This window comes from Primulina eburnea, chromosome 6 (genome assembly GCF_022965805.1).
Source record: "Primulina eburnea isolate SZY01 chromosome 6, ASM2296580v1, whole genome shotgun sequence".
Lineage (NCBI taxonomy): Eukaryota > Viridiplantae > Streptophyta > Magnoliopsida > Lamiales > Gesneriaceae > Primulina > Primulina eburnea.
The window spans coordinates 31758375-31783740 of NC_133106.1; the positions used below are offsets into that span (position 1 = coordinate 31758375).

The 25366-nt window shown below is 36.2% G+C and overlaps 3 protein-coding genes across 26 annotated transcripts; 1 reads left to right on the forward strand and 2 right to left on the reverse strand.

Moving 5' to 3' along the window:
• Window positions 1-447: 447 nt before the first annotated feature.
• Window positions 448-2338, reverse strand: LOC140833479 (palmitoyl-acyl carrier protein thioesterase, chloroplastic-like). The gene is made up of 6 exons (XM_073197820.1): window positions 1875-2338; window positions 1629-1762; window positions 1401-1514; window positions 1040-1211; window positions 881-949; window positions 448-792 (listed from the first exon to the last, which is right to left on the reverse strand). The coding sequence occupies exons 1-6, from the start codon at window positions 2250-2252 to the stop codon at window positions 448-450; spliced, it is 1212 nt and encodes a 403-aa protein (XP_073053921.1). The 5' UTR covers window positions 2253-2338.
• Window positions 2339-4150: 1812 nt separating this feature from the next.
• LOC140834281 (uncharacterized) lies at window positions 4151-11212 on the reverse strand. 23 transcript variants are annotated; one of them, XM_073199053.1, is made up of 7 exons: window positions 8669-11212; window positions 8394-8449; window positions 8012-8073; window positions 6905-6985; window positions 6730-6819; window positions 5569-5707; window positions 4151-4648 (listed from the first exon to the last, which is right to left on the reverse strand). In XM_073199053.1, exon 1 carries the CDS (start codon window positions 11172-11174, stop codon window positions 8760-8762), a length of 2415 nt encoding a protein of 804 aa, XP_073055154.1. In that variant the 5' UTR covers window positions 11175-11212; the 3' UTR covers window positions 4151-4648; window positions 5569-5707; window positions 6730-6819; window positions 6905-6985; window positions 8012-8073; window positions 8394-8449; window positions 8669-8759. The 23 variants fall into 23 exon arrangements, with proteins under 23 accessions (XP_073055154.1, XP_073055147.1, XP_073055148.1 ...); XM_073199046.1 differs by having other exon boundaries at window positions 6905-7929; XM_073199047.1 differs by having other exon boundaries at window positions 6905-7929; window positions 8373-8449.
• A 2414-nt stretch (window positions 11213-13626) lies between these two features.
• LOC140834284 (sec-independent protein translocase protein TATC, chloroplastic-like) lies at window positions 13627-23747 on the forward strand. 2 transcript variants are annotated; one of them, XM_073199063.1, is made up of 4 exons: window positions 13627-13941; window positions 20521-20828; window positions 21862-22152; window positions 23085-23747. In XM_073199063.1, the coding sequence occupies exons 1-4, from the start codon at window positions 13737-13739 to the stop codon at window positions 23292-23294; spliced, it is 1014 nt and encodes a 337-aa protein (XP_073055164.1). In that variant the 5' UTR covers window positions 13627-13736; the 3' UTR covers window positions 23295-23747. The 2 variants fall into 2 exon arrangements, with proteins under 2 accessions (XP_073055164.1, XP_073055163.1); XM_073199062.1 differs by lacking the exon at window positions 13627-13941 and adding an exon at window positions 19030-19429.
• Window positions 23748-25366: the final 1619 nt, after the last annotated feature.

Sequence of the window (25366 nt, forward strand, 5' to 3'; positions counted from 1 at the left end):
ATAGATTAGTTGTTACTTAAAAGAATCGAGTTGGTCGGGCCAACTTTGACTAACCCAAAAAATAAGCGAGTCAAACTTGAGTCATGTTCGTATCGAATGCATCCCTAGCTCTTTAGAACAACGATACTTGAATGCGTTAATGAAACCAAAATGTAGCTACCTCGTCCATTTTTTGCATTCTATGTATTAGTTATATATTGTTCAAAACTGGGCCAATACTGACATTAGACTTTAGTCGTCCCTCAACTAAATCTAGTGTCCACCCGCTAAGGGATTGACATTTTAATCTGCAAGTGAAAATAAATGCTGCAGACGTATTTGTGGCAAATGTGCCACTAAACTTTTAGAACTAATATTAGCAGATATTACATTTAGAATATGAACTAGGTTGCTCAATAATGCACATATGAACATGAAACATTAGGCGTGTGGAACAAAAATCTTGGACTAAGGAAAGGGTATAGTTGTGAGTTTTTTCTTCCATGATGTCTTTCCTCTCACTATTTCTTCATTCTTAGACTCCCCTTTTATTTGAAGCAAGTGTGTGTAGCTATATGGCCCAAGAATTGATAAGGGTATGAAGTGCCCATTTTCTTGAAGGATTGCATGAGATGACAAAGCATGACCATTTGCACCAATGTGATTGCATTGGTGAATATTTCCACTTTTTATTAGCTCATACTCTTGAGGTTCACAAAGGGATTGCACAACTTCTTCACTCCCACATTCTCTTCTATATTCTAATATTATGTTTGAGAGCTGGTGATTCTCCAAGAATTCATCTGGGATTGCCTGAACAAAACGTTAAACCATCGATCAAGATTGAGTGGTTTGGTTCGTTTTTCGTTATGTAGAAAGTAGGCAAGTTTGGTGTTTTTACCTCAAGCATCCATCTAACATATTTCACATTGTTCACATGATGGTTCATGTCCAAATCACTTCTCTTTGGCTGCGATAGTTCGAAGAAACACACGGTTCTTTAGTGATCATGATCTAAGGCAACTAATTAGTGCAGAAGATGAGGGCAGATTGTTTATACCTTTAGGTCTGTGTTCATGTAACGCGTGTTGTTATCCAATTTGTCTATCTTTTCAGGGCCACTATCTTCTTCTATTGCTTGCTTCTCAATAAACCATGGTGAGATTTCTGCCCTCACCTCATCCGGCATCTTCGAAAGGCGTCTCGTTTGCTGGTTCATCATCACCCATGTACTGTTTCAAACAGAACTTTTCAACTCAAAATCTAGGATTACCTTATTACATATCATTCAAATCTTTTAGATCAAGCATTAGTCGAATATTTCACGCCTTACATCCAGAGATCTACCTATAGTACACAACTTTGTCCTAAAAAGGCCAATAGAACCAACAGATTATTTAAGAAAAGGTCTGAGTTTGCACCTGGTTGCGCGGGCGAAAACCATGCCCGTGGCTTGACTCCGGATTAACCAGTCCCTTCGCATACCGTTCTTCCCTGATGCTCCAACCCATGTGTCTATTTCCATTACCTCACCCCTGTTACATTTTGTAAAAAAACATACATACATATTAAAATTTTATGTACTTGTATGTCATGTATGTAACATTAATATATGTATTTGTGCCATAAATGAGAGTAGCTTTAAGTACCATATTGGATAATGATCAACTTGAACTTGCATTCTTGAAACAACCCAAATGAGATTGTTTTTCATCATGCCATGAGTCGCGCCAAATCCATCTCCGAGAAGGCCTGACATCCACACATGATTCAATGCTGTTTCCTACATCACCAAGATTTTTTGATTCAGCTAGACGTTTCTTTAAGCATAGAGTTCAAACAATAAGTAATATTACTCGTAAATTTGAAATCAAACTTCATATATATATGATCACCTGAAGTAAGTTAAGAATGCTTTCAATGGTGGCGGTTTTATCCGGGCCGACCTCATATGATCTTACGACGACGGTCTGCCTGTATCCGACCCCGTCCAAGATAATGACTCCCTGTCGAAAAGGATCCACTAGTTGCTTCTTGGTCGGGATATTCTGTCGAATCTGTTGCTCAAGAACTTGTACGTTTTCTTCAGTAGGATCAACAGAAGTGATTGGAATCGCGTGTTCATGGCTTAAAACATCCATTCTCGTTACAGAAAAACTCTTGGACCCGTTGATTTTCACACATTGAAGTGCGTGTTTGTGTGTGTTCTTGTCATTTTTGTTGATTGAGGTGTGGATACAGAAGGGTGCCACCTTACATGAGGTAGAAGCCATTAGTTATTGTCGTTGTTATTATTTCTTTGGTCCACTAGAAGGGGCTGAAATAGTGTATGTGTTTTGTTTGATGATTTTATAGTAATTTGTAGGCGGAAACAGCTAAGGTTCTTTTGAGATTTTAAAGGGAACTTTGTTATGAATTTGGATATTTCAAAGGCTGTTTATTGTTTGAGAATTGATGGGCAGTGGAATCTTTGCTTCGCAGTGATCGACCTTCTACAAGTGGACAAAGCCATCAAAACACCTTCGTTACCGATGCTCATACTTGGAAGTAGTCATTTCTTTGGAGTCGGAGACACACAAAATTCAATTTTTACAAAGTTTATATTCAAATTCAAAAATATTTCACTGTTAGATTGAATCCCGACTTTATATTTATGTATATAATACGACTCAATTCTATTTTTTTGAAGATAAAAAACTGTAATTTTGCACCATTATGTTTGACTCAATGTGATTTTCACGTATTTAGAAACTTCACTTTTAGAGGACCGAAATCGCAAAATAATAAATATTACATTTTGTTTTTGTACCACGTATCAAGTTAGTGCTTTCTAGTAAAATAGAAAAAATAAAAAATAATGTGATTTTTTTCTCAAGAGTGAATTTCTCAAACAACCTCCTTTCATATTTTACATGATATTTTTTTTTTTTTTAAAAAATCAAGTTTCATTCGTTTTAAATTTTGTAATATAATATAATGAAAAATTTTACATCATATTTTAAGTCTCATCCCATCTTAACTTGTGTGTGCCTAAAATGGTAAGAAACAGTAATATTGAATCATTTGTAGTTCCCACAACTTTGCTTGGAGTCTACCATTAGTCCAAAGCTTCTTATTCACTGTATATAAACAATTTTTTTATTTATTTTATTGATCAGCAAAATTAGAATATATCAAACTCATCAATTCTTCCGCACTTTCTAGTATTTATGAAACTTTAGAGGTTTGGATGCATATGACATGATTTAGACATCAGCTATTGTAAATAACAAAAGCCAAAAATGGCAGTCATCCATCTACCAATTCTTTTATGCTTGGTTTCTTGAAAAATGAGGTTATTATGAAATATGTGTTTCAAGTGCAATTTTGATCTACAAAAGAATAATAGAGAAGTAAAATATATAGAACTTTTAGTTAAAATAATGGTGGTGTATAATTATACAAGTTACAATTGGTTTCCCAACTTTTTTTCCCCATAGTTCTCACATTTAATATTTAGTAATAGATGAAAAACAAATGTTCATAGATTTATGCATTCCCAAGCCTAGACACCGAGCTGCATATGCAGGTCGTCCTCAACACATGGATACGTCTGTTTTCAGCTTCCGGCCGGCAAGATACGGCGTAACCATCCAGGATTGATCATGTCACAGGTCATGCATTTCATCACACCTATGTCTGGTAACTGCCATACGTGGTTAGTCTCAAGAAAGAATAGGTAAGCCACAAAATTCCTTCATTACTGATACTTTAACATGTAGACTACCATCTCGTCTAGGGATACCTCAATTTTAGAGAAACAAAGATTCATTCACAATGCGGAAAACAGCACAGAGAGTGTTATTGGGATTACAGATAGAGAGGAGACGTGCCCCCCAAAAGCTAAAGCTGCATCACTAAATTGATGAGTATGATAAAGTGACAAAACAAAAATCAAATTCAAAAGTAGCCACTACGTCATTCATCACTCGAAACTTTTATTGCATTTGCATTATAAATCTCTAATAAAAAGATGAATCACAAGTGCATGAGTCAAATTATAAAATAGTGTACTGAGTAATATTGTTTGCATAGAGATCAATTTGACAAATTTAACCCAAACACAATTATTTAGTTAACTAAAACAAAAATGAATTGATTAATAAACTAAATTGAAAGTCAAATAACATAATTTAACAAAACAATATAAATAATATAAATTAAAATATTAAACAAACAATTATTAAGATATCGGTTCACTTACCTTGATCTTATCTAGCGATTGAATTTCAATTCATAAGACATTCTTTTGATGAGATTTCCCTAATAATTGGACTATGATTATAAACATGTATCAAGCAAAAAAGTTGTTGGAGTTCTTGTTCTTCGGTTGAGTTCTCGCGTTTCTCCCTCTCCTCCCGCTTTGAATCCTTGCTTGCGACTTCTTCTTGACTCAAATCTGATGATTGTGGGGCTCTCTCCTGTATTAGGGCTTCTATATTATGTATATGCAACCGAGAGTCCCTAACAGTTGAAATAGAATTACCGCCCCAGCAGCGCCTGCTCGCAAATCTGAACTTGTTTTTATTCATTAGCGCGTTGGGGAGGTCAAAATCACCCGATCTAGTGCGTCCTCTGCTCGCAATTCTGACAAAGTATCCTTGAATTTCCTCCTCTTTGACGAGTCCACCTAAAAACTAACTCGAAATATGCGAAGGACGAATAATATGAATAAAAAAGACCGAAAACAGACTCAATATATTAGAATCATGCAAGAATAAAACTAACAATGAAACAATAAAATGCGTAAAAACGACATCTATCACTAAAGAAGACCGAAGATATAATGAAGTCATAAACTTTTCCTCCCACGAATACCTTTGGACAATAATATTAGATACTGATGTCCAGGGCAGGACAATAATCCTTTCCTCGTTCATCCCTCCACAGAAACATTATTTCCAAAACCTAACATCCTCTTATACCCCACATTAAAAGTTGCAATAGTAACGCAGAAATTTCCGTGTGCAGTCTCTCTTTTTTACTAAAATTCACAACACATTATAGCTTCCAAGATAAATATTCATTTATAACTGGATGCCCCAACAAGAACATGTTAATTGCTAAAAAAGAAAATGTTCTTCCACCAGCTTAACCAACTTCTCCAATTCACTTTAGTTGATTACTTGCATCTAACAATTTTCTCCTTCCCCAAAATCCTGTTGTCCGAGATAGTGCCCATGTACAGCCATCCTTTCTCCTGTGCCCTTGATCAGCCACATTTTGTGCTTAAATGTTGGAATTCCAATAGGTCTGGATAAATCATAAACGCTATGATATAACTAGCAACCTGAAATGGCTTTTTACAACTGACAACTCAGCCTAAGCAGTAAGCTCTTTCCTGGTCATGGTGTTATAACAGATCAAGTAGCAATGAAAAACCTCAATTTTTCCAGTGTCAGAATAGCCTAATCAGCCTGATCGTGCAATACTCAAGATAATTCTCAGAAATTACAAAGCAATAAATGCAAATCACTTATGAATGGTACTTATTCTTGGTTATTTCTCAAAGAAAATTATATAGCATGTATGTAGAGGGTGACTACTTACAAGTTGAACCGAGAATTGTCACATGAAACCAGAATGCCTTGCAAGAGGGGAGATCCAGAAGTTGGTACTTCCGAGCAAGTTCTACGGATCATACCACTTCAAGAAGACAGCTACCTTTCACATATAATTTCCAGTCAAGCTATCACCAAGTTGCACAAAGCACAACACAGATATGAGCAGGTTCAACACTTCAACTTAGGATGAAGATGGAACAAAACTAATCAGTACATGTGAAAAATATATATTGTCGTTATAGCTCCGACTATTACCCTATTAAGTGTTGGGAGCAATCCCAAATTAACATGGTGGAATGAATATGAATTTTGAACCAAATGGCAAATACTCTTTATTATTTATGAGTACCAAAAGTGTACATATGCAACATCTCATATTAAGGTCTAATACAACAATTGATTAAAACACAATAGAGTAAAACCTATCATTAAATTCTGCATCCACAGCTGATTTGAACTAATAATGATAATTGTGAAAGTAATTTTAGAAATAAACAGATTTACCATCAATCCACCCTCGCTTTTCATCAATACTGAATCATTTACTTTATTTCGCACACCTTTATTAAGAAACAAAAATAATATGATTTAATAAAAAAGCTATATGATAAAAATATACAGGTTTACAATGAAAATGAGAAACCTATGATGAAGGCTATGTTCAGTTCCTGATTCCACTGTGGAAGACATTGTTATATCTTGGTTATGGACCTATGGAGAAATATGTGCGAAAATGATTCTACAAACATGTTAAAGAGCACATTTTTTTCTAATAAATCTTTCACCGGTTGCTTTTTATTTATAAACATATTCAACTACGTTGGTTGAATTGTAACAATATAATAGACTATAACTGAAATAATAGTGCAACAGAGACCAAATTTCACTTATTTTTGTTTTTCCACTTTGGTTTCATCCACAAAACATTGAATCTAAACATCCTAGAGCACCAAAACATACACTATTTTAGAAATAAAAGAAGCAGAGACATAGCAGCGTATGATGAACAGAAAAATATATTATAAAAATCTAAAGTCAATAAAAGGTCTTACGAACACACTAAGGCAGCATAAATCCAATCATTAATGAAAACAAGTCCTTAGGACCAAACACACAGTAACTCAGGGTTATTGATTATTGAAGTTACCTCCGTTGTGTATGCTTTGATCCTGAGATAGCACGCTAAAACTTCAAAGCAACAGCAAAATACATAGGACAAACATCTCTAACCAGTTTCCTAGAACAAGGAGAAGGAAGCCTAAAATGGAAGTGCACATTTTGAAAAGCAATAAGAGAAGGATGAGAGTACACAAAGAAATTACGTGGTTCGCCCGAGTCAAATGCCCAAGGGGCTAGAAGAATTAAAGTCTTTCCTTTTGTTTTTAATAAATGTTGAACATCACCTGTTCATATTGATAAATAATATATTTCAAATGGAGGAAATACTTCAACTGAATCACAATAAATTGCATTATAATTTATCACGGTCTTGATAAATGACAATACCAAAATGAGTCTAAACAAATTAAAAAAATGCTTTGAGGGAGGTACTTTTTAATGTAGACGTCAAATCGTATAAAATCTGAATGGTATACATCATAATATAAACCATTTTGAAATACTGTGTTACGGATTCTAGTATAACAAATAAAATAACCTGATATTTTAGGTAAGTGATAAAAAATAAAAAAATAAAAGCTGAATCAATACTAATGAATTATTTTGGAGATGTGAAAAGGATGTAAAATATTTTTTGGGGAAGACCCAACCAAGCAAAGCCGTTATATCTTTCCTAATTTGTTCGGTGTAAAGGCTTCAATGTTTTATATAGTTGCACATGCAAAGCCTTACATACCTACTAAATGACAACCAAAAGTATGTGACAGAGTATTTCATTTAAAATAGGTCATAAACATGTTGACATGGTAGCGGGAGAGTAAATTTTCAAGAATTTTCAGATTTCACCACATTAGTCCATGAAATTCTCATTAATCACACTGCCATCAGATTTCATTAGTCATAACAATGGACAGACGACAGACTAGTAGCTCCATTAGTAGTGTTTAGTGAATTTGAGCATGTATAAGCCACAAGGGTATAAACATAAATATACTTCACTTTAATCTACAAAAAATCTGTAGATGCATAAAATAGTCGAACCACTCAATATAATTTCAATCAGGAAAAATTTGCTAGGCTTCACATTTTTGAAGTTGATGCCTGGATATGACCACATAAGTTATGTCATGGGCATATTCATCCTTCCAGTAAAAATGTAATAAATTAGACCACATCGTGAAAATCTTTAAAAAATGGTGTTGGACGTATTGAGCATGAACCCTCTGTGCTGAAACATTTGGAAGTAAAACAGTGATTAACATAAAAAAAATATGAAAGCTCAAACCACCATATAAGATGCAGAAACTAACAAGTAGGATTATAGTTTGTGACTTGGGTGATCACACATCGGTGCACAGGGTGTTGTAGTCCCCTACAATGACCAATAGAAGCTATAATTGATACAGGGAGGACAAATTCTGTCAGCAACAAAATTAATAAAGGACTCAAAGTAGAAGGTTCATGTTTACAGTTGACTTAATTCCAAAACATTGGTAACGATGAATAATTATAGACATTATCTGTCTTTTGGAGAACAAAATTATGAATAACGATGACTTGAACATATGTTCTCATAAAAATGGTCACAAGACATAATTTATCCAGGGAGAATACATTCATCTGTCGTCCCATAAAGATTGCCTATGGATATGATCAAGCAGAGAAACTTACATAAAATCTTGTCAAGCATACCTTTTTTAATTAGTCAAGAAACCAATTTTTTAGCATACAAACTTCGAGGAGATCACCTGTGAGAAGGAAAAGCCAAAACAGGGACATTCACTACAAAGTGAGAGACAGAAAATATGATGCTCCATAATTCTATATACTAGAAATAGAAGGGATGTGAAACATAATAGCTATCATCCTTTACCCGTATGACTTAAAGCCATCCAAATTCAAAGTTAAGAAACACAGAAACTAAAAGAGCATAAACATCATAAGGCCGATATCACAAAACGTAATACCTGCTGAAGCATCCGTGAGGAATGTTGGATCAGGCTGGGATGAAATTCTTCACCTAGCAAAAAGGGTGTTTCAAGATACCACTTCGGTGGTTTATCTGTCACCTAGAACTATACATTCAAGGTATTGGACTGCAAGGGATTTATAGTCTCGTCTAAAATGTTTGAAAAATGCACCATGTGTGACAGAATCAGGTTGGATTCCTCTATCTAGCATTTCTTTATACAACCTCACGACCTCCTGCCAGTTCCCTTGGTCACAGTTCTCACTCATCAATATAGTATAGGTGTATTTATTTGGCATTATTCCATTAGATTGCATTTTCGAAAAAATTCTGTACGCCTCATCCATTTTTCTATATTTACAAAGACCATTTATCAACACATTATATGTGATCACATTTGGCCAAATACCCTTCTCCTGCATTTCTGAGAAATATAAACGTCCTAGCTCCAGCCTACCTTTACCAACATGAGCATGGATTAATATGGTGTATGTCACAACTGAGGGAAACAAGCCTTTGCTCAGCATCTCATGAAATAACTCCCTAGCTTTTGTAAGGTATCCAAGCTCCAAGTGAGCATGGATGATGCTAGTATAAGTAATGTGGTCAGGCATAATTCCATCCTGCATCATCTTCAGCAATAATTCACAAGCTTGTTCCAAATCACCGAACTTGGCAACAACATCCACAAACACATTATAGGTGATTACATCAGGAGGAAATCCTTTCGCTAGAATCTCTTCTTGCAGTTTAAATGCTGCAGATATATCACCAAGCTTCATTTTTCCTGCAACAAGAGTGGTGTATGCGTAATGGTCTGGCTCCAACCCCTTGTGAAGCATCTCCAAATAAAATTCGTTTGCCATCCAAAGATTTCCTGTCCTATAAGAACCATTTATAAGTATTGTATAGGTGAAAATATCAGGAGAAATTCCATGATTAATCATTTCATCCTTCAACCGCCTAGCACCTTCTAAATCCCCCAGTCTGGACAGCCCATCCATGATTGTATTATATGTAACTGCAGAAGGACTGAGATTTCTTTTCCTTATTTCTGATAACAAGAACAAAGCCTCCCTTATGTTTCCCAAAAGACAGTACCCATGTATCAGAGTATTGTATGATATTATATCCAGTACCAAATTTTTTTTCAGCATAACGGGAACCCACTGCATAGCATAACCTACTCTTCCTCGCTTGCAGAAGCCATGCATGAAAGCATTATAAGTTGATACGGTAGGCAAAGATCCTCTTATTTCCATCTCTTCACCAAGCCCCATTGCTTCAACAAGCATTCCCATCCGACAGTACCCGCTTAAGAGAGAGTTGTATGCATAAGCAGACACCTTTAACCCTTTCTTAAACATCTCTGTGATCAGCTCCTTTGCCTGCTCAAATTCACCTATCTTTGACAACCCATTGATCAACACATTATAGGTAACATCATTCGGAAAGCAACCCTTCTTCTGCATCTCCATCAAAAGTTCAAGCGCCTGCTGCACCTTCCCTTCTTTACAAAATAAATCTAACATTGTATTGTATGTAACAATAGTCGGCTTAATATCAAACCGGGCCATCAATGTATACACCTCCCTAGCTTTTTCAACAAAATCCATATCCCTGAGTATTCTAAGAATCCTATTGCAATTCTTTACATCCGGTAAAAAACCATTCTTCAGCATTTTATCAAAAACACTTAGACACTTCTCAACATCCGATTTCTTTGTATACAGCCATAATAACAAATCAAGTATCTTACCAGAAACCTCATTTTCTATATATCCGTCAACTAAAACGTCAGTCATGCCATGCATATTCATGTTAATGACTTTTTCCATCACCCAATAAGCAGACCTCATCAAACCATTACTCACTAGCACTTCTAAAACACTGCAGAACACAAACTCCGAATGCTGAAACCCTTTTCGCCCCTCTGCCCACCGGAATATCCTCAACACCATCTTTGGCTGGTGGCGAATCGAATGAATGATAGTTAGAAACAAATTAGAATCCACAACCAAATAATTAAAACAATCTGGAACAACCCAATAAATGTCTCTAAAAGCCCCTGGATTTTCTTTCAATGCTCTCAAAATCATATTTTGACTAACCCCACTTGAAGATGCAACCTTTCTGTCACTTGCATTTACAATCGTGTTGTTCCCATCAGACTTGAAACTACTGTAATTGAATTGTGAGCGGCAATGCGAGGATTGCTGAGCAAGAGAAGAGAAGTAAATAAAGCGTAACTTCCAACAAAAATCAATGTTAATGGAACAAAGATATTGAAAGGAGCTGAGGTTTTTGGTTGGGATGAGAGATTTTGCCGCGATGATACATAGTGTCATCATGCGACGAATCACGCATCCAAGGAAGACGAGTACATCCGAATATCGAAAAGGATGGTTGAATGAGAATTGGAATGGAGATGGTGGAGGAGAGATGCAGCCTACCACCTGCGGCGACAAAAGCGAAGCGTGGAGCAGCGTTAGCTTTTGAACCATTCGGGATTGTTTTCGTTACGCCCCAGGGTCAGTGGGCGTAACCCGACTTGAAAACTAGTTCGGGTTTTTCGGATTCTAAGTGATCTAATTATTTTATTATTTTCATTTTAATTTGATTTGTTAAATTAGCTATTAATTGTAATCTAGGTTTATTGCAAAATTTGGTAATCAATAAATCCGCTAAATAAGTATAATTTTTTTTTCTGATTCTTGAAATTATTTCAAGAATATATCAACTTCTATATGCACTCACACGCACATAAATTTTTGTTTATCATTAACAAAACAAATAATATAATCTAAATTTAAGAAAATAAATATTTAAAACTAAAATGTATAAATTTCTATTTCGATACAATAAGCTTTATGAATCAAAAAGTCGTTTTATAACTCATATTTATTTAATTCTTAGAAATATTCATATAATAATGTTAAAATTTTGAATTCAATAAACCAATGGGTGTTGATAATTTGTTTTATCTAACTATTTTTAGAACATATCATTAAATTAACAAGTTTGTAGTACAAGTTAATGAAAAAAAATTACTAAAATGTGTTATAATAAAAATCATTCGCATAATTTACATGACAATTAAAAAAAACCCGCATAGCAATGCAAGAATTCAATCAAAAGAAGAAGAACTGATAGTCTTTTGAGAATTTCAGTTTTCACGTTCCGTTGGTTTATGCAAAGCTGCAATAAAATTGGTAAGCCAGGAGAAATAGTGCCGAGAGTCACCGAAAAAATATTATGCACTCCTTTCATTATGGAACTAAAGTTGCATAACTCCAGCTCTTTGACTTCCAACCTCAAACCAGAATGTAAAGCTCCAAAATGGAGCAATCTGCACAAATGACTCCCTTGCAGTAAGGCCAAATTAAAGTTAAAGGTTTAACTGAGCGTGTTTGTGAGAATCTATTCTGTTCCTACCATCCAAACTTCTGAGTTAATTAAGAAAAAATGCAAGAGCTTTTCTAAATCTGCTGATTTTCTACAATAAAGGCTAGCTATAAGTAATAACTTCCTCCATCCATCCTCCGAAGCTCAAACCAATTATAAAAGAGCAATGGCACTAAGTGTTCGAGCCCAGATGTTATAAATTTTTTACTGTCACGTGTCTCTTATGTGAGAAACATCCAAGATGAGAAGTCCAGGAGAAGACCGATTAAGATTCACATTGTTACCTACAACATTTTGATCACAGAGAAACCATAACGAGTAGGCGCAACTTGCAAGGACAGTTCTTGAAAATGGAAAAAGAAACGCTCAAAGTAGAAGGAATGAGCATAGTAGTTCTCTTAGTGAGATCACAGGTGCCACTCTTGACCTTTTCACTTTCCCTGAAACATCAAAGTGGCTTTTCTGAAAGTCTCAGATGCCTTTAGTCTTGACATCCTTTAACTACATATGATCCAGAGAGACCATATAATCCGATCGATTTGATTTCCTCAGCTCATCTCTCATCTTCCTTCTAGGACAGCATCAACCACAAAGTCATCTCTCATCTTCCTTCTAGGCCAGCATCAACCACAAAGTCATCTCTCATCTTCCTCAGCTCATCTCTCATCTTCCCAAGGTATGAAAGCCACTTCAAACTATGAAAATTCTCAAAATTCATCATGATAAGCCTGAGAGAACAGACAGGCTCACATATACAATAAAGCTTGATTAAGAGTAATCACAGTTATAGCATCAACCACAAAGTCAAATGGAGCATCAACCTTGTAGTCGGTAGATTCATCACTAGGCATCTATGGCGGTCAAAAAAGTCTAAAAATCATGCATTGCTGCATAAAATGGTGGCCAAACTGTAAAGCAATCACTGTTTCCCCTGCATCAGAGGAAATGTGAATGATGTAAGCAATTAGTCAGGAGGATGAACACCAAAAACTCCATCAATTTTGTAACATTTCCTTCTTGCTGTGATAACATTACCTGTGCAAAAAGGTCAAACTCATTTAACACAAAATGACTGTTTTATGGGCAAATCAGCACTCCCTAGTCACACACACAGAAATCAACAGTTTCTAAAATAATTTCTGAAAAACTGGCATAAAATCAAATTAGATCAATTACAATTTCTGAAATCATTGAAAAGAATTGCTTCGATATATTGTTAGTATTAAATTGGTTTCACCGTACTTATTTTCTCAAGTTTTCTTGATTGAAAAATAAGTAAAACAATCTTTTTTAAAAAAACTCAAACTAATTTTTTTTTTATATTTCATTAGGCGAGGACTTCTAAAATCAGGACGGTGAACGACAAATTTGCTCCAAATTTTGAAAGCATCGATAAAAACATTGAAGGGAAGGAAATTTTACTCACTTGCAGCAAAATATATTTAGTAATAAAATATATATTTTCCGTAACAAGCGCACAATAGAAAAGTCAGATATACATCGCTATAATGCGCCACTTCTGTGTCACAAAAATATCGCAACATCGAGTTCCCATTCCCAGAATCCCAGTAACCACCAATCGTCCAACAAGGTAACAGAATGGGAAGCACTGGAATCCTCATATCAAATCCACACCTGACCAACAAATCCATTTGTTTCCAATGCTTAAATTCCAGCACCCCATGAGAAAATATATTGCCCATAAAAAAATAAGAAGACCCAGAGTTCTGGGCTTTTCAAGTAAGAATCATTTCAAGAAATTCGTAAAAATAGTTTGCTCTGCTGTTGAAGATGTGGCTGAGCAGCAGCGAGAAAGTTGCAGTGACAGTGTTAATGGAGCTGGCTCAGCCGTTGAAGATAGACCTGGTATATGGAATCCTCTTGTTAAAGTTTATGTTCGATAAAACAAAAAGGTTTCATTTTTTAGTTTTTTTTTTTTTTTGTTGAATTTCTTGATTTGGGTATTTTATGAATGCCTTTTTTATATATATATGTGGATGGGTTTTTAATTGCGGATAGCTAAATAGTTGACTGGTGAAATTGCTAGTGTGCTGCTAGTTTTGAATATGCCGTATTCCTTACTGTGGAACTTGTGTTCAATTCAAATTTAGTAAACTATAAAGTTAAAGCCAGTGACCGTCTCTAAGAAATGGAACTTGTGTTCAATTCAAATTTAGTAAACTATAAACTGTGGTTTTTAGGAGACTATCACAGTAGAGGAGGAGGAGCCTGAGGTGTTTATCCGGTCACATCCCCCTCCTAGTTCATCTGCTGACCCTTCTCGGCAGGGTGGAAGGTCCTTGGTCTTACCAAATATTTTTGGCGATGACATCAGTACGGATCTTACCATAATGATATGTGGTCTTCTGCGTCTCGATGAGGTGGAGCATCTCCAAGGACTCCATCCCAATCAGAATTTATGCGAAGGGGTTGCCCGGTCCTTCTCTGTAAGTTCATTTTTGCCCTGCCATTGTTTTTTGTTGTTTTTTTTTTTTTACCTTTCCTTTGTTTACAGGGCTTGCAGATGCTTATATCGGCTTATGAGCAAGTTGCCGGCGCTGCAAGGGCCAACACCCAGGCCACCACTGCTCGGGAGACGCACAATAAGCTTCATGAGGAACTTCATGAGCATGTCTTAGCCTAGGAGAGAGCTGTCTGGAAACAACAAGTGGATCTGATCCAAGAAGAACTGGCGGAGGTACGGTCAGAGTTGGAGTCATCCCGTAAGAAGTTTGACGACTCCTCAGAGACTGCCAAACTAGAATTGCAGGCTGCTAGGGAAGAAGCCGCATCTTCCCGGGCCCGGGCTGAAGAAACGACGGCTGCTCTGGAGCTTTTGAAATCCTCTCATGAAGAAAAGATGGCCCAATTCTTGAGGTCCCGGGAATTCAAGAAGATTGTGGCTGATAAAGCTTTCGTTTACTTTGACCTGGGCTTCAACAAATGCTTGGAGCAATTTCAAGAGGCAGGCCTCGTTCCTCCCGATCAAGAAGAGTTTCCAGATCTGTTGCAGGCCGTTGCCTCTCTTCCAGAGGATGATGAGGAGGAGTAGAGAGGAGAAGCGAGATCCAGTAGGATAGATTTTTTTTATTATTCCCGGGCTTCCGGGCACCTTGTAAATTTTCTTTTGTTATTTAATGAAATGTTTTTCCTCCCTCTCTTTCTTGCTTTTGATTAGATGAGTAATCAACAAGTGTTAGAAATGTTCTGAGTATCTTCGAACATCACTATTTCAAAAAAACTTTGAACATGTAATCAGATTCATGAGCTTGTTGGATGACTGGGATATGAGTTTCCTGAGCCAGGATACGAGTCCTGGGCTTGGTAAATAACCGGGGTACGGGTCCCTGGATTTAGTAGATAACCGAGGTGCGGGTCCTTGGGCCAGGGTACGGGTCCCTGGACTTAGTAGATAACCGAGGTGCGAGTCTCCGGGCCAGGGTTCGGGTCCCTGGACTTAGTAGATAACTGGGGTACGGGTCCTCGGGCCAGGGTACGGGTCCCTGGACTCAGTAGATAATCGGGATGCGGGTCCCCGGACTTAATAGATGTTTGTCTGAATAATCCCTTTATTTGATGTATAAATAACAGATACAAGGACCAAACTTTAAACATAATAGTTTTTCAAATGAAATGCATTCCACTTAAAGGTGTGCCCCTAAGAATCTTCTAAATAATAGGCTGCTCCCGAGCTAACTCTCTGAATCACTTTGAAAGATCCCTCCCATCGTGCTTCTAACTTCCCCACATCACCTACGGGCTTCACCTTTTTTATAACTAGGTCTCCGACCTGGAAATCTCGTGCTCGAATATGTTTGTTATAAGATTTTAAAATTCGGCTTCGATAAGCTTCCATTCGAATGGTTGTCCGATCTCTTTTCTTTTCAAATAAATCAAGCTCAATGGCCCGAGTCTGATTATTGTTATTCGGATAAGATTTCACCCGGGCAGAAGATTGTCTAATCTCCACAGGTAAGACTGCCTCTGAACCGTAGACTAGACTGTAAGGAGTTTCTCGGGTAGTTGTTCGAGGTGTAGTCTGATATGCGTACAGTATACTCGACAATTCTTCCACCCAGTCCTAACCCTTTCAATGAAGTCGGGCCTTTAGTGCTTGTACAATGATTCTGTTGGTTACCTTAGTTTGGCCATTGGCTCAACTGACATGAGATAAGATTTGTTCCAAATTAAGTTTTCTACTCAATCTATTTGGCGGATTATCATTTGAATTATCCCAGTTGAGAGATATCATTAAAACACCGAAGCTCGCCAGAAATTCAGTTTGTGCATAATTCAGTTTCAGCTTGCTTCTTGTGTTTGCAACTTCACACTTGAGTAAATATGTTAGAAATATAACAACAAGTTTTGTTAATATCAAAATCAAGATTGCGAACATGAAATGTACCAACACCCTTTCTTTTCTGGCCTCGGCAATCATGCCATTGAACTCGAGTGCTGGGCCAAGTCTGAGCTGCATTCTTGAACTTCTCGATCTCGGGCGATTCTCAAGGGGTTATGAGAAAAATGCCCTGGACCACCCTTCTTAGGAGCTCTCTCCTTGGTCTTAACCTGATCTCCCCGAGCTCTCTTCAAGGCTTCTCTTTTTTTTGGTTCTGGGCTTCTTCCATATTGATATATTTTTCCATATTTTTCCGCCCGGGATAAGAAATCTTCAAAATCTCCAGGCAACTTCTTTGTTAAAGATTGAAAGAAATCTCCTTCTCACAACCCCGGCATAAAGGCAATATTTTTTGTCTCGGGGGCACAGGCAGGGACATCCAGAGCTACTCGGTTGAACCTTTTGATGTACGCTCTTAAAGTTTCATCCTGGCCTTGCTTTACTTCAAACAGACTAAAAATAGTCTTCTTATATTTCTTGCTGCTGCTAAACTGGTGCAATAATACTTTTTGGAAATCTTCAAAAGGTTGGATACTTTGAGACGTCAATCCTTCGAACCATCTCTGGGTTGAGTCGATTAGGGTGTTTAGTAACACTTTGCATTTAATCTGGTCCCCATAACAATGTATCATGGCCATGTTCTCAAATCTGGCGAGATGTTCTTCAGGGTCAGAACTCCCGCCGTAGTCTTTAATTCTGGCTGATTTGAAGTGCCCGGGAAGTGGTTCTCGAGCGATGACATCAGAGAATGGGCAACCCTTGACGGTAACGAGCACTTCTCCTAGAGCCGAATTTCCCCTCCAACACTTTCACCTTCTTCCTCAATTCTTCTAGTTCTTCTACCACAGTAGGAGATTTAGAACCAGCACTCGACTCCCTCTCTTCTTCCCTTACCTCTTCCTCTTGATCCTCCCGAAACTGCTCACGCTCCTGCTCTGGATGGGCAGAATGATGAGTAGGGGCTTTCTTTGCCATGGCTGTCTTCACAACATCAGTTACGATCTTGGTCAACTCTTCAGGTGTTAAATCGATAGTAGGCTAAGGATCATTAGGTGGCGGACCACCTGCACCAGAAAGATGTGTGTTATTATCTTCCTGGATCCGAGAGGTTTCTTGATTCGTTCTCCTAGTAGGAACCATATCGACGCCTTATAACTCTATTTTCTCATAGACGACGCCAATGATGCGATCTGGTGAAAAAGGTGAGTCGGGTTGGGTGCTCCATCGGATCTGCTATCGATATGATGAGAGGAAATAAGAGCAAGTTGTCTGAATCAAGAGCTTATATCCTTGGACAGCCAGAAAGATCTCCAAATAAGAAGATAACCACGTGAATGGGCGCCAGAGGAGTGTCCGGTGTGGCTACTCCGATGCTTAAGTCAGTAAAGGGCTCAAGCAAGAAACCAATGTAACCAGATGATGGTTGTGAAATTGATGTTATGTGTGTAGTAAATGCGCAATAAATATGTGTATTCAATATCTAAATAGAGAGTAAATGCAAAGAGAAAACCTGGTATTTATAGTAGGGGATGTAATGATGACCTCGTTCTTTGTGCTGCTCATTAATTATAGTAGGGTGACTGATTATACCTCTATTATTCTGACATGTCAAATCTTCATATTAGTCACATCCAGCCTACCTGATTTTGTTAACCACTTGGATTGGTGTCAGAGATAGGTCGGCCGCCCACACCTACTTTGCTAGGTATACTTGAGTGCGGCGTTCTATCGAAGTGGCCTGGGAAGAAAACTTCCCGGGAATTTGTACGAGATCCCGGGCATCAATAGCTCGAAGAGAAGATGTCCCGGGTGTTCAGTGACTCGGCTTTCTGATGAACTTTTTCCATGTATTCTTCCTGGCGAGCTATCCACCCAGCGTCCCGGGCCATCCGAACCATCCGAGGTTCTCTGTAGACATTCCTTCTTGCTCCGGATCATCCATGACCCGGGAACAATCCATATCCCTGACCCGAGCATTATCATGGCCCGGGACACACCGGGGTATCAATCAGATTCAAACGCAAATCAATAACATATTTTTCCTGTTGTTATACGATACAAATTGATTGAAAAATATGTAAAACAATCTTTAAAAAAATTCAAACTAATTTTTTTTATATATTAAATCAGGCGACGACTTTTAAAAATCGAGACGGTGAACGACTAGTTCAACACATAAACACCACATAGGCAGTCCTAGACGATATCTTTTAGAACACTATTTAATATGATAAAATTATAGATATGTTCTTTGTGTTTTAATTGTGGTGATGACATTATTGTACATCTACTTTGTCAACCAAATTAAGACACATTATATAAGGTCTTAGACATTATTAAATTAAATAATATAAAAGTATATAAGATATTACAGATAAAATTTGAACAATTTATATATTTTTTGTAAAATTACTACTACATGATTATTGTGGTGCATTTGCATTTGAAAATAAAATATTTGCTCCAAATTTTGAAAGCATTGATAAAAACATTGAAGGGTAGAAAATGTTACTCACTCGGAGCAAAATATATTTAGTAATAAAATACATATTTTCCGTAACAAGCGCACCATGGAAAAGGCAGCTATACATCGCTATAATGCGCCGCTTCTGTGTCACAAAAATATCGCAACGTCGAGTTCCCATTCCCAGAATCCCCGTAACCACCCATCATCTAACAAGGTAACAGAAATGGGAAGCACTGGAATCCTCATATCCAATCCACACCTGACCAACAAATCCATTTGTTTCCGATGCTTAAATTCCAGCACCCCATCAAAAAATATATTGCCCATAAAAAAAAGAAGACCCAGAGTTCTGGGCTTTTCTAGTAAGAATCATTTCAAGAAATTCGAAAAAATAGTTTGCTCTGCTGTTGAAGATGTTGCTGAGCAGCAGCGAGAAAGTGGCAGCGACAGTGTTAATGGAGCTGGCTCAGCCGTTGAAGATAGACCTGGTATATTGAATCCTCTTGTTAATGTTTATGTTCGATAAAACAAAAAGGTTTCATTTTTTTAGTTTTTTTTTTTGGTGAATTTCTTGATTTGGGTATTTTATGATTGCCTTTTTTATGTATGTGGATTGGTTTTTAATTGCGGATAGCTAAATAGTTGACTGGTGAAATTGCTAGTGTGCTGCTAGTTTTGAATATGCCGTATTCCTTACTGCCTGTGATTTAAAGTTAAAGCTAGTGATCGTCTCTAAGAAATGGAACTTGTGTTCAATTCAAATTTAGTAAACTATAAACTGTGGTTTTTAGGAACTGCCATCTTTATCTGATTGCTAGATTGATTCAATTTCCTGCTTTATATTGCATGATTTTATGAGCGTGATGTGTATTCTGTTGCTCCAACTCAGTGGCTTTAATATCTCAGAACTTTAAAAGTCCTCGATGGTCATACTCCCTTAATTCTGAGAAAGATTTCGTCCTCATGATTGTTGAGCATAGAATTTAGTCACTGTCTCATGGGGAATAAATAGAAAGACTATGGGCCACTTTGTTTTGGAATCATCTAAACTGGTCTGAAGCTAATGTCGATTATCTTAATAACAAGTATGTTGAACTTATTGTTTTTTCACTTTTATGAGTAGGGCTCACCGTTACCTTTTGTGTGCACTGGGGAGGGGTTGGGTGTTTTAATTTGAATGCCCGTTTGTATACATCTTAAATGTACTGTATTTGAAAGCATTTGCTGCTATACAAATGTAGTGTTTTATTTGCTGATTGGAATAATAAGTTTTATTCTTTCCTTTGTTTTTGTTGTTGTCTTATTGTTGTTGATGATGTAGCTTTATTATACACTTGTTATTGGAATTTGTAAATCTGTGCTCTTCCCATCATGTGATTAATTGCTCATCTTTACCCTCATTATGTTTCTCATCCCTCTAGCATTATATGATTATAATTTTTTAATTAGATGTCATGTATGAAGTTGACGTGCAGGATGTTTTCACATTTTCTTTGATTCTGATTCGTAAATGTAATCTAAGTCAGGGTAAAAGAATATAAGTGAAGATTATATGAAATATCTTTTGCCACCATTGCAGATTCTATTGACGAAGCTAATGATAATCCTTTTCTGAACAACAAGTCAGATGATGAAGGAAATTCTATTTACAATTTTCTTTATCCTAATAAAGAGCTACTCCCTGATGATAAAGAAATGAGCATATATGACCATTTAGACGAACTTAGACAGAGAGTCTTTACGTCAGTTTTGGCTGTTGGAGCTGCTATTGTCGGTTGTTTCACAGTTTCAAAGGATCTCATTATGTTTCTCGAAGCTCCAGTTAAATCACAAGGTGTTCGTTTTTTACAATTGGCACCAGGAGAATTTTTCTTCACATCTCTGAAGGTTATGGCCCATCTTTTTTTCCCCATTCCTTATTTTAGTTCTTGGATCAGCACTTACTTCTTTTTACACCTCTAACGGATACTAGTTGAGGTTTTTATTTATTTAGTGAAGTTCGTTTAAATTCCTATCAAATGAAACTTCTGCTAATGTGTGGGTGTGTATTTTCTATAATAGGAATCTCGTGTTCGTTGAATTTGTACTTAAAGCTCCATTTTATTTCACTGATTTTGTAAATCAATATTTCTACACTTGAAGAAACCTTAGTTTCTAGCCATCCTCCGAAATAGGTTTATCTGTGGGTATTGCGATGTAGGACTAAATGTAATACTCTTAGATAATACCGACATGTAGGATTTTGTTTGCAAGTCTTTGATAACTGAATCTTGACTTGGGTGCAATTTAATTGTCCTCTGGCATGTTTATTATCCAACATTGGTACCCGGCCAACCTCGGCCGTAGTTGATAGTGATTAGATATTCATCCATTCCGAACTATATTTTTTTGTTTTCCTTTTGTGATGCACACTTCCTTGTGGTTTGTTGGGTTATATTGCTATTAAAGTGCGTATGATAGCCTATAAAGTCAAAGTATTGATGACTGAATCACATACCATTTGGCCACACCTGCATGAGATTTTTAAGCTCCAAACTTTGAAATAACTGACCATTCTTGAAAGTGGAAAAGAAGTAGAGATTTTCTCGTGTAAAAGGAAGTTATATTATATCGCATTTTGACATTTATGTATGTTTATTTCAAGATGCTAAATGATGTCCAAAGTGGATGTTTAGGAACCAGCTATTTCTCTTAGAATGAGTTTTCTTGTCTGGGTTTCTTCCAGCGAAAACAATTTTCTAATCTAAAATTGTCCTTTCCTGTCTGAGCCAGGTTTGGACAAAGTGTTCACCTTTCTAGTGCTAATCGGGGTGCAGTTGCCCATTGCTCGCCACTGCATTTGTTCATCTACATAATAGATATACAGTGATGGTTACATATAATATTTTGAGGACTAAAAGTGGTATAATCGTTTATGCAGGTATCCGGATATTGCGGCCTTTTGTTAGGAAGCCCGGTAATTATCTATGAGATCATAGCTTTTGTCGTTCCTGGTTTAACAAGGGCAGAAAGAAGATTTCTGGGGCCGATTGTTCTAGGGTCCTCAATACTTTTCTATTCAGGCATTGTCTTCTCTTACTATGTTCTTACCCCAGCAGCATTAACATTCTTTGTTAATTATGCCGAAGGAGTGGTTGAATCATTATGGTCCATTGATCAGTACTTCGAGTTTATCCTGGTGCTTATGTTTAGCACTGGATTGTCTTTCCAGGTAAATTCTTTTTTAATAGTAATCTTTTTTTAATGGCCGTGGAAACACTTGAATTTCTCATTTTTTCAGTGTTTCTGTTAGTCGAGATGTCTTGCGAACACCTCACTTTTATCAAGAAGCTCCAGTCTATGTATTATTATTCACTGTGTGTAATATGGTGTCTATAGGCTTACATTTAGGACATCTCCAAATGATTTTCCATTTCCTAAAATAAAATCTCTATCCAAAACACGGGCTTAAAATGTGACTCCCCTAATTGACAACTGCTTTCAAAAGTAAAAGGATAAACACTAAACACTCATAAATATTTCTTTTTTTTGACTTTCTTGTAAACTCCATGCCGAAGTGAAGCAATAAATATAACAAGGGATGAAGAAATTATCACTTTTGGTTTCACAATCGATGTATTGTATGCTGATTCTAAAGACACCGAGATTGCCAGCTTGTTAAATTTTTTCAATTCTTTCAAGTCCTGAGGTTTCTTAATGGATCTGAGTTAACTTATGGAGGAAAAGAAAAGGATGGTCAGTTCGGTATTTGTTTGCTGATATTGGCTTCTGAATTGAGTGAGGGCTGCCCTGTACTGGTGATTATGTAACATGGATGTTCTAAAAGTTATCACATGTGGAAACCATTGTCAATGCTGATTGTTGTCTTTATGTTTTCCGCCAAAAGAACAAAATAAAATAGTGAAGGCTCCATAGAATTGGTTGCATAATGGATTTGAAGTTTAAAGAATCATGCCTCTTAGCTGATGTTTCCAGAAGGAATTTGAGATGCCAAAGCTTTTGCACAGAGACTTAAAGATGTTTGTGCCTCTACCATTTTTTTTATTTTATTAATTTCATTCTAGATCTTATAGTTCTCAACTGTCCTGTTTTTATTTCAGTGATGGATTTCTTGGTTGATTGGTCGACATTTTCTTATATCAGGTTCCAGTTATACAACTGCTTCTTGGACAACTTGGCTTGGTTTCATCAGAACAAATGCTGTCGATTTGGAGATATGTGGTGGTAGGTTCAGTAATTGCAGCCGCTATACTCACACCATCCACTGATCCTCTGACACAAATGCTGTTGGCTGGACCACTTATGGGTCTTTATTTAGGTGGTGCGTCTCTGGTTAAGCTTCTTGGCCGATGATTATATCTTACTGGTTATACGGCAGCAATTTACCCTGATCACACCGTATGCTGGTTGCTGGAGGCACGATGTTAGATGCCTAATTACTCTTGTATGATCTTGTACACTTGCGAATCACTAGAAAATAGATGGTTTTCCTGGGGTGTTCTGTACGAGGAACTGTGTTGTTGTTGTTCTTACTTCTTATGTGAGTGTTTTTGGTGCAAATGAGGCTATACTGATCTGCCAAAGAAATGTCTGAGCAATAAGTTATAGCGTCATGATCTTCTACTGAAGACCCTCATAAGCAGTCAAGTTTGAACTTCGGAAATTTTAGGAGTTCGACTGCCCACGTCTCTGTTATGGTGAAAGTATCATGTTGTGTTTACTCCCAAGCGTAACTTTATGATGGATTACAATTATAAACTGAAAATATGTTCAGCACGTTATACCAAATCCAAATATTTTGTTACACTTGTGTGTTTTTCTTACCTTATTTTCTTTCGGACACCAAAAATGGCACACAGCATGTGGCATTAAACAATATGAGATATTGTGTGACTGCATATTTTCGTTTTACGTATATTCTTCTTAAATAATTACAATGACGTAGGAAATAGAAAAAAAATACTTGTCAGCCTTCTCATTGAATCACCCACGAAACATAAATGAAAGACTTGAGACCTCGAGCTGTGCCACCACCCTGACTGCGTAGTGGAACAAATAAACCTCTTCTGATAGGGGGAGATGTGGGTGTCCCTAGTAAAAAAAATCCCAACGTGATAACAATTTTTTCCAAAAAAAGAAGCTTAGATTCATGTTAAAATTGATCAAAATCTATTGAAGTGGAATACTTTAATACAAGTCGAGGACCAGAGGGTTGTCTATGGCACCATTACCTATAGCCGTATCAGTACAGATTCATGAATCAAAACAAAACTTTCCACGCTATTAAAATTTCCATGAATATATTCATTAGGTCTTTTATGAGACGATCTCAGGTCAACTCTACCGATATTCACAATAAAAGTAATACTCTTAGCATAAAAATTAATATTTTTTCATGGATGATCCAAATAAGATATTTGTCTCACAAATACGACCCGTGAGACCGTCTCACATAATTTTGCCTTATTAGTTTGAGACAAGAGTAACTATTTTAGTGTAATATTAGGTTTTTTATAAACCAACACTTTTTTCTAAAATTTAAAAATATTATATTTTTATTTAATAAAAAATTTCATTAAATATATTGTAGTATATATGTATCTTTATCTATATCTACATTTCCTAATAATTTTTTTAAAATTTATTTGTATCTATATTTTTGAATTTTTAAAATAAATAATCATATCAATCCTGATATAAACAAACTAATTAAAAAAATTCTTTCGAATTTTTAAATTTTAATATAATATTTCGAATTTCAAAAAAAATTTATTTAACAACAAACAATTTTAATATGCATGGACGTATAGCAGACAGATTTGGATTTTATTATGTAGTGCAATCACGTGGAATAATCAGACAGATTTGGATTTTATTGTTCTTTCCACGGTTTTAAAAATCATATAATAATTATTAAAATATATAAATTTACAATAAAGCTTATTTAAATTTACAATAAAGCTTAATTTTGGTCCATATGATTTATTTCACCTAGCTACATGCACTTCACAATACAATAGTAAAATGTGACTCGAAAAATTACTAAAAAAAATTTATTCATCCAAAGTTTTACTATTCAAAAGACGTTCTTTTTTTTAAAAAAATTTGTTACGATTAGGTCGTTTGACATCTTGTAATCATTTTTCCGATTATTAAAAATATTTGTTACAGTTAAGTCTCGAATTTTTTTTTTTAAAAAAAAAATAGTCTCAAATTTGATAGCGACTTTGTCGTTATCATTATTTTGACAAATTAAATCTCATTCTGACCCAATGAAATTAATGGACAACCATAACTGAATTAATGTCGTGATCCACAATAAATAATGGAATGATATTTTGGTTTTCTTTCATTTTTTTTCTTCTTCCTTTGTAACAAATCTGATAAATTCATTCAACATACAAAAGAATGAATAAATATATTTT

Coding starts and splice junctions, on each gene's coding strand:
- LOC140833479 (XM_073197820.1), bottom strand. CDS start 2,252: ATGGCTTCTACCTCATGTAAGGTGGCACCCTTCTGTATCCACACCTCA. Junction 1,515..1,628: donor GTTGATCATTATCCAATATG/GTACTTAAAGCT, acceptor AAAATGTAACAG/GGGTGAGGTAATGGAAATAG. Junction 793..880: donor ATGTTAGATGGATGCTTGAG/GTAAAAACACCA, acceptor CGTTTTGTTCAG/GCAATCCCAGATGAATTCTT.
- LOC140834281 (XM_073199061.1), bottom strand. CDS start 11,174: ATGGTTCAAAAGCTAACGCTGCTCCACGCTTCGCTTTTGTCGCCGCAG.
- LOC140834284 (XM_073199062.1), top strand. CDS start 19,045: ATGGAAAAGGCAGCTATACATCGCTATAATGCGCCGCTTCTGTGTCAC. Junction 19,430..20,520: donor AGCCGTTGAAGATAGACCTG/GTATATTGAATC, acceptor CCACCATTGCAG/ATTCTATTGACGAAGCTAAT. Junction 22,153..23,084: donor GCACTGGATTGTCTTTCCAG/GTAAATTCTTTT, acceptor TTCTTATATCAG/GTTCCAGTTATACAACTGCT.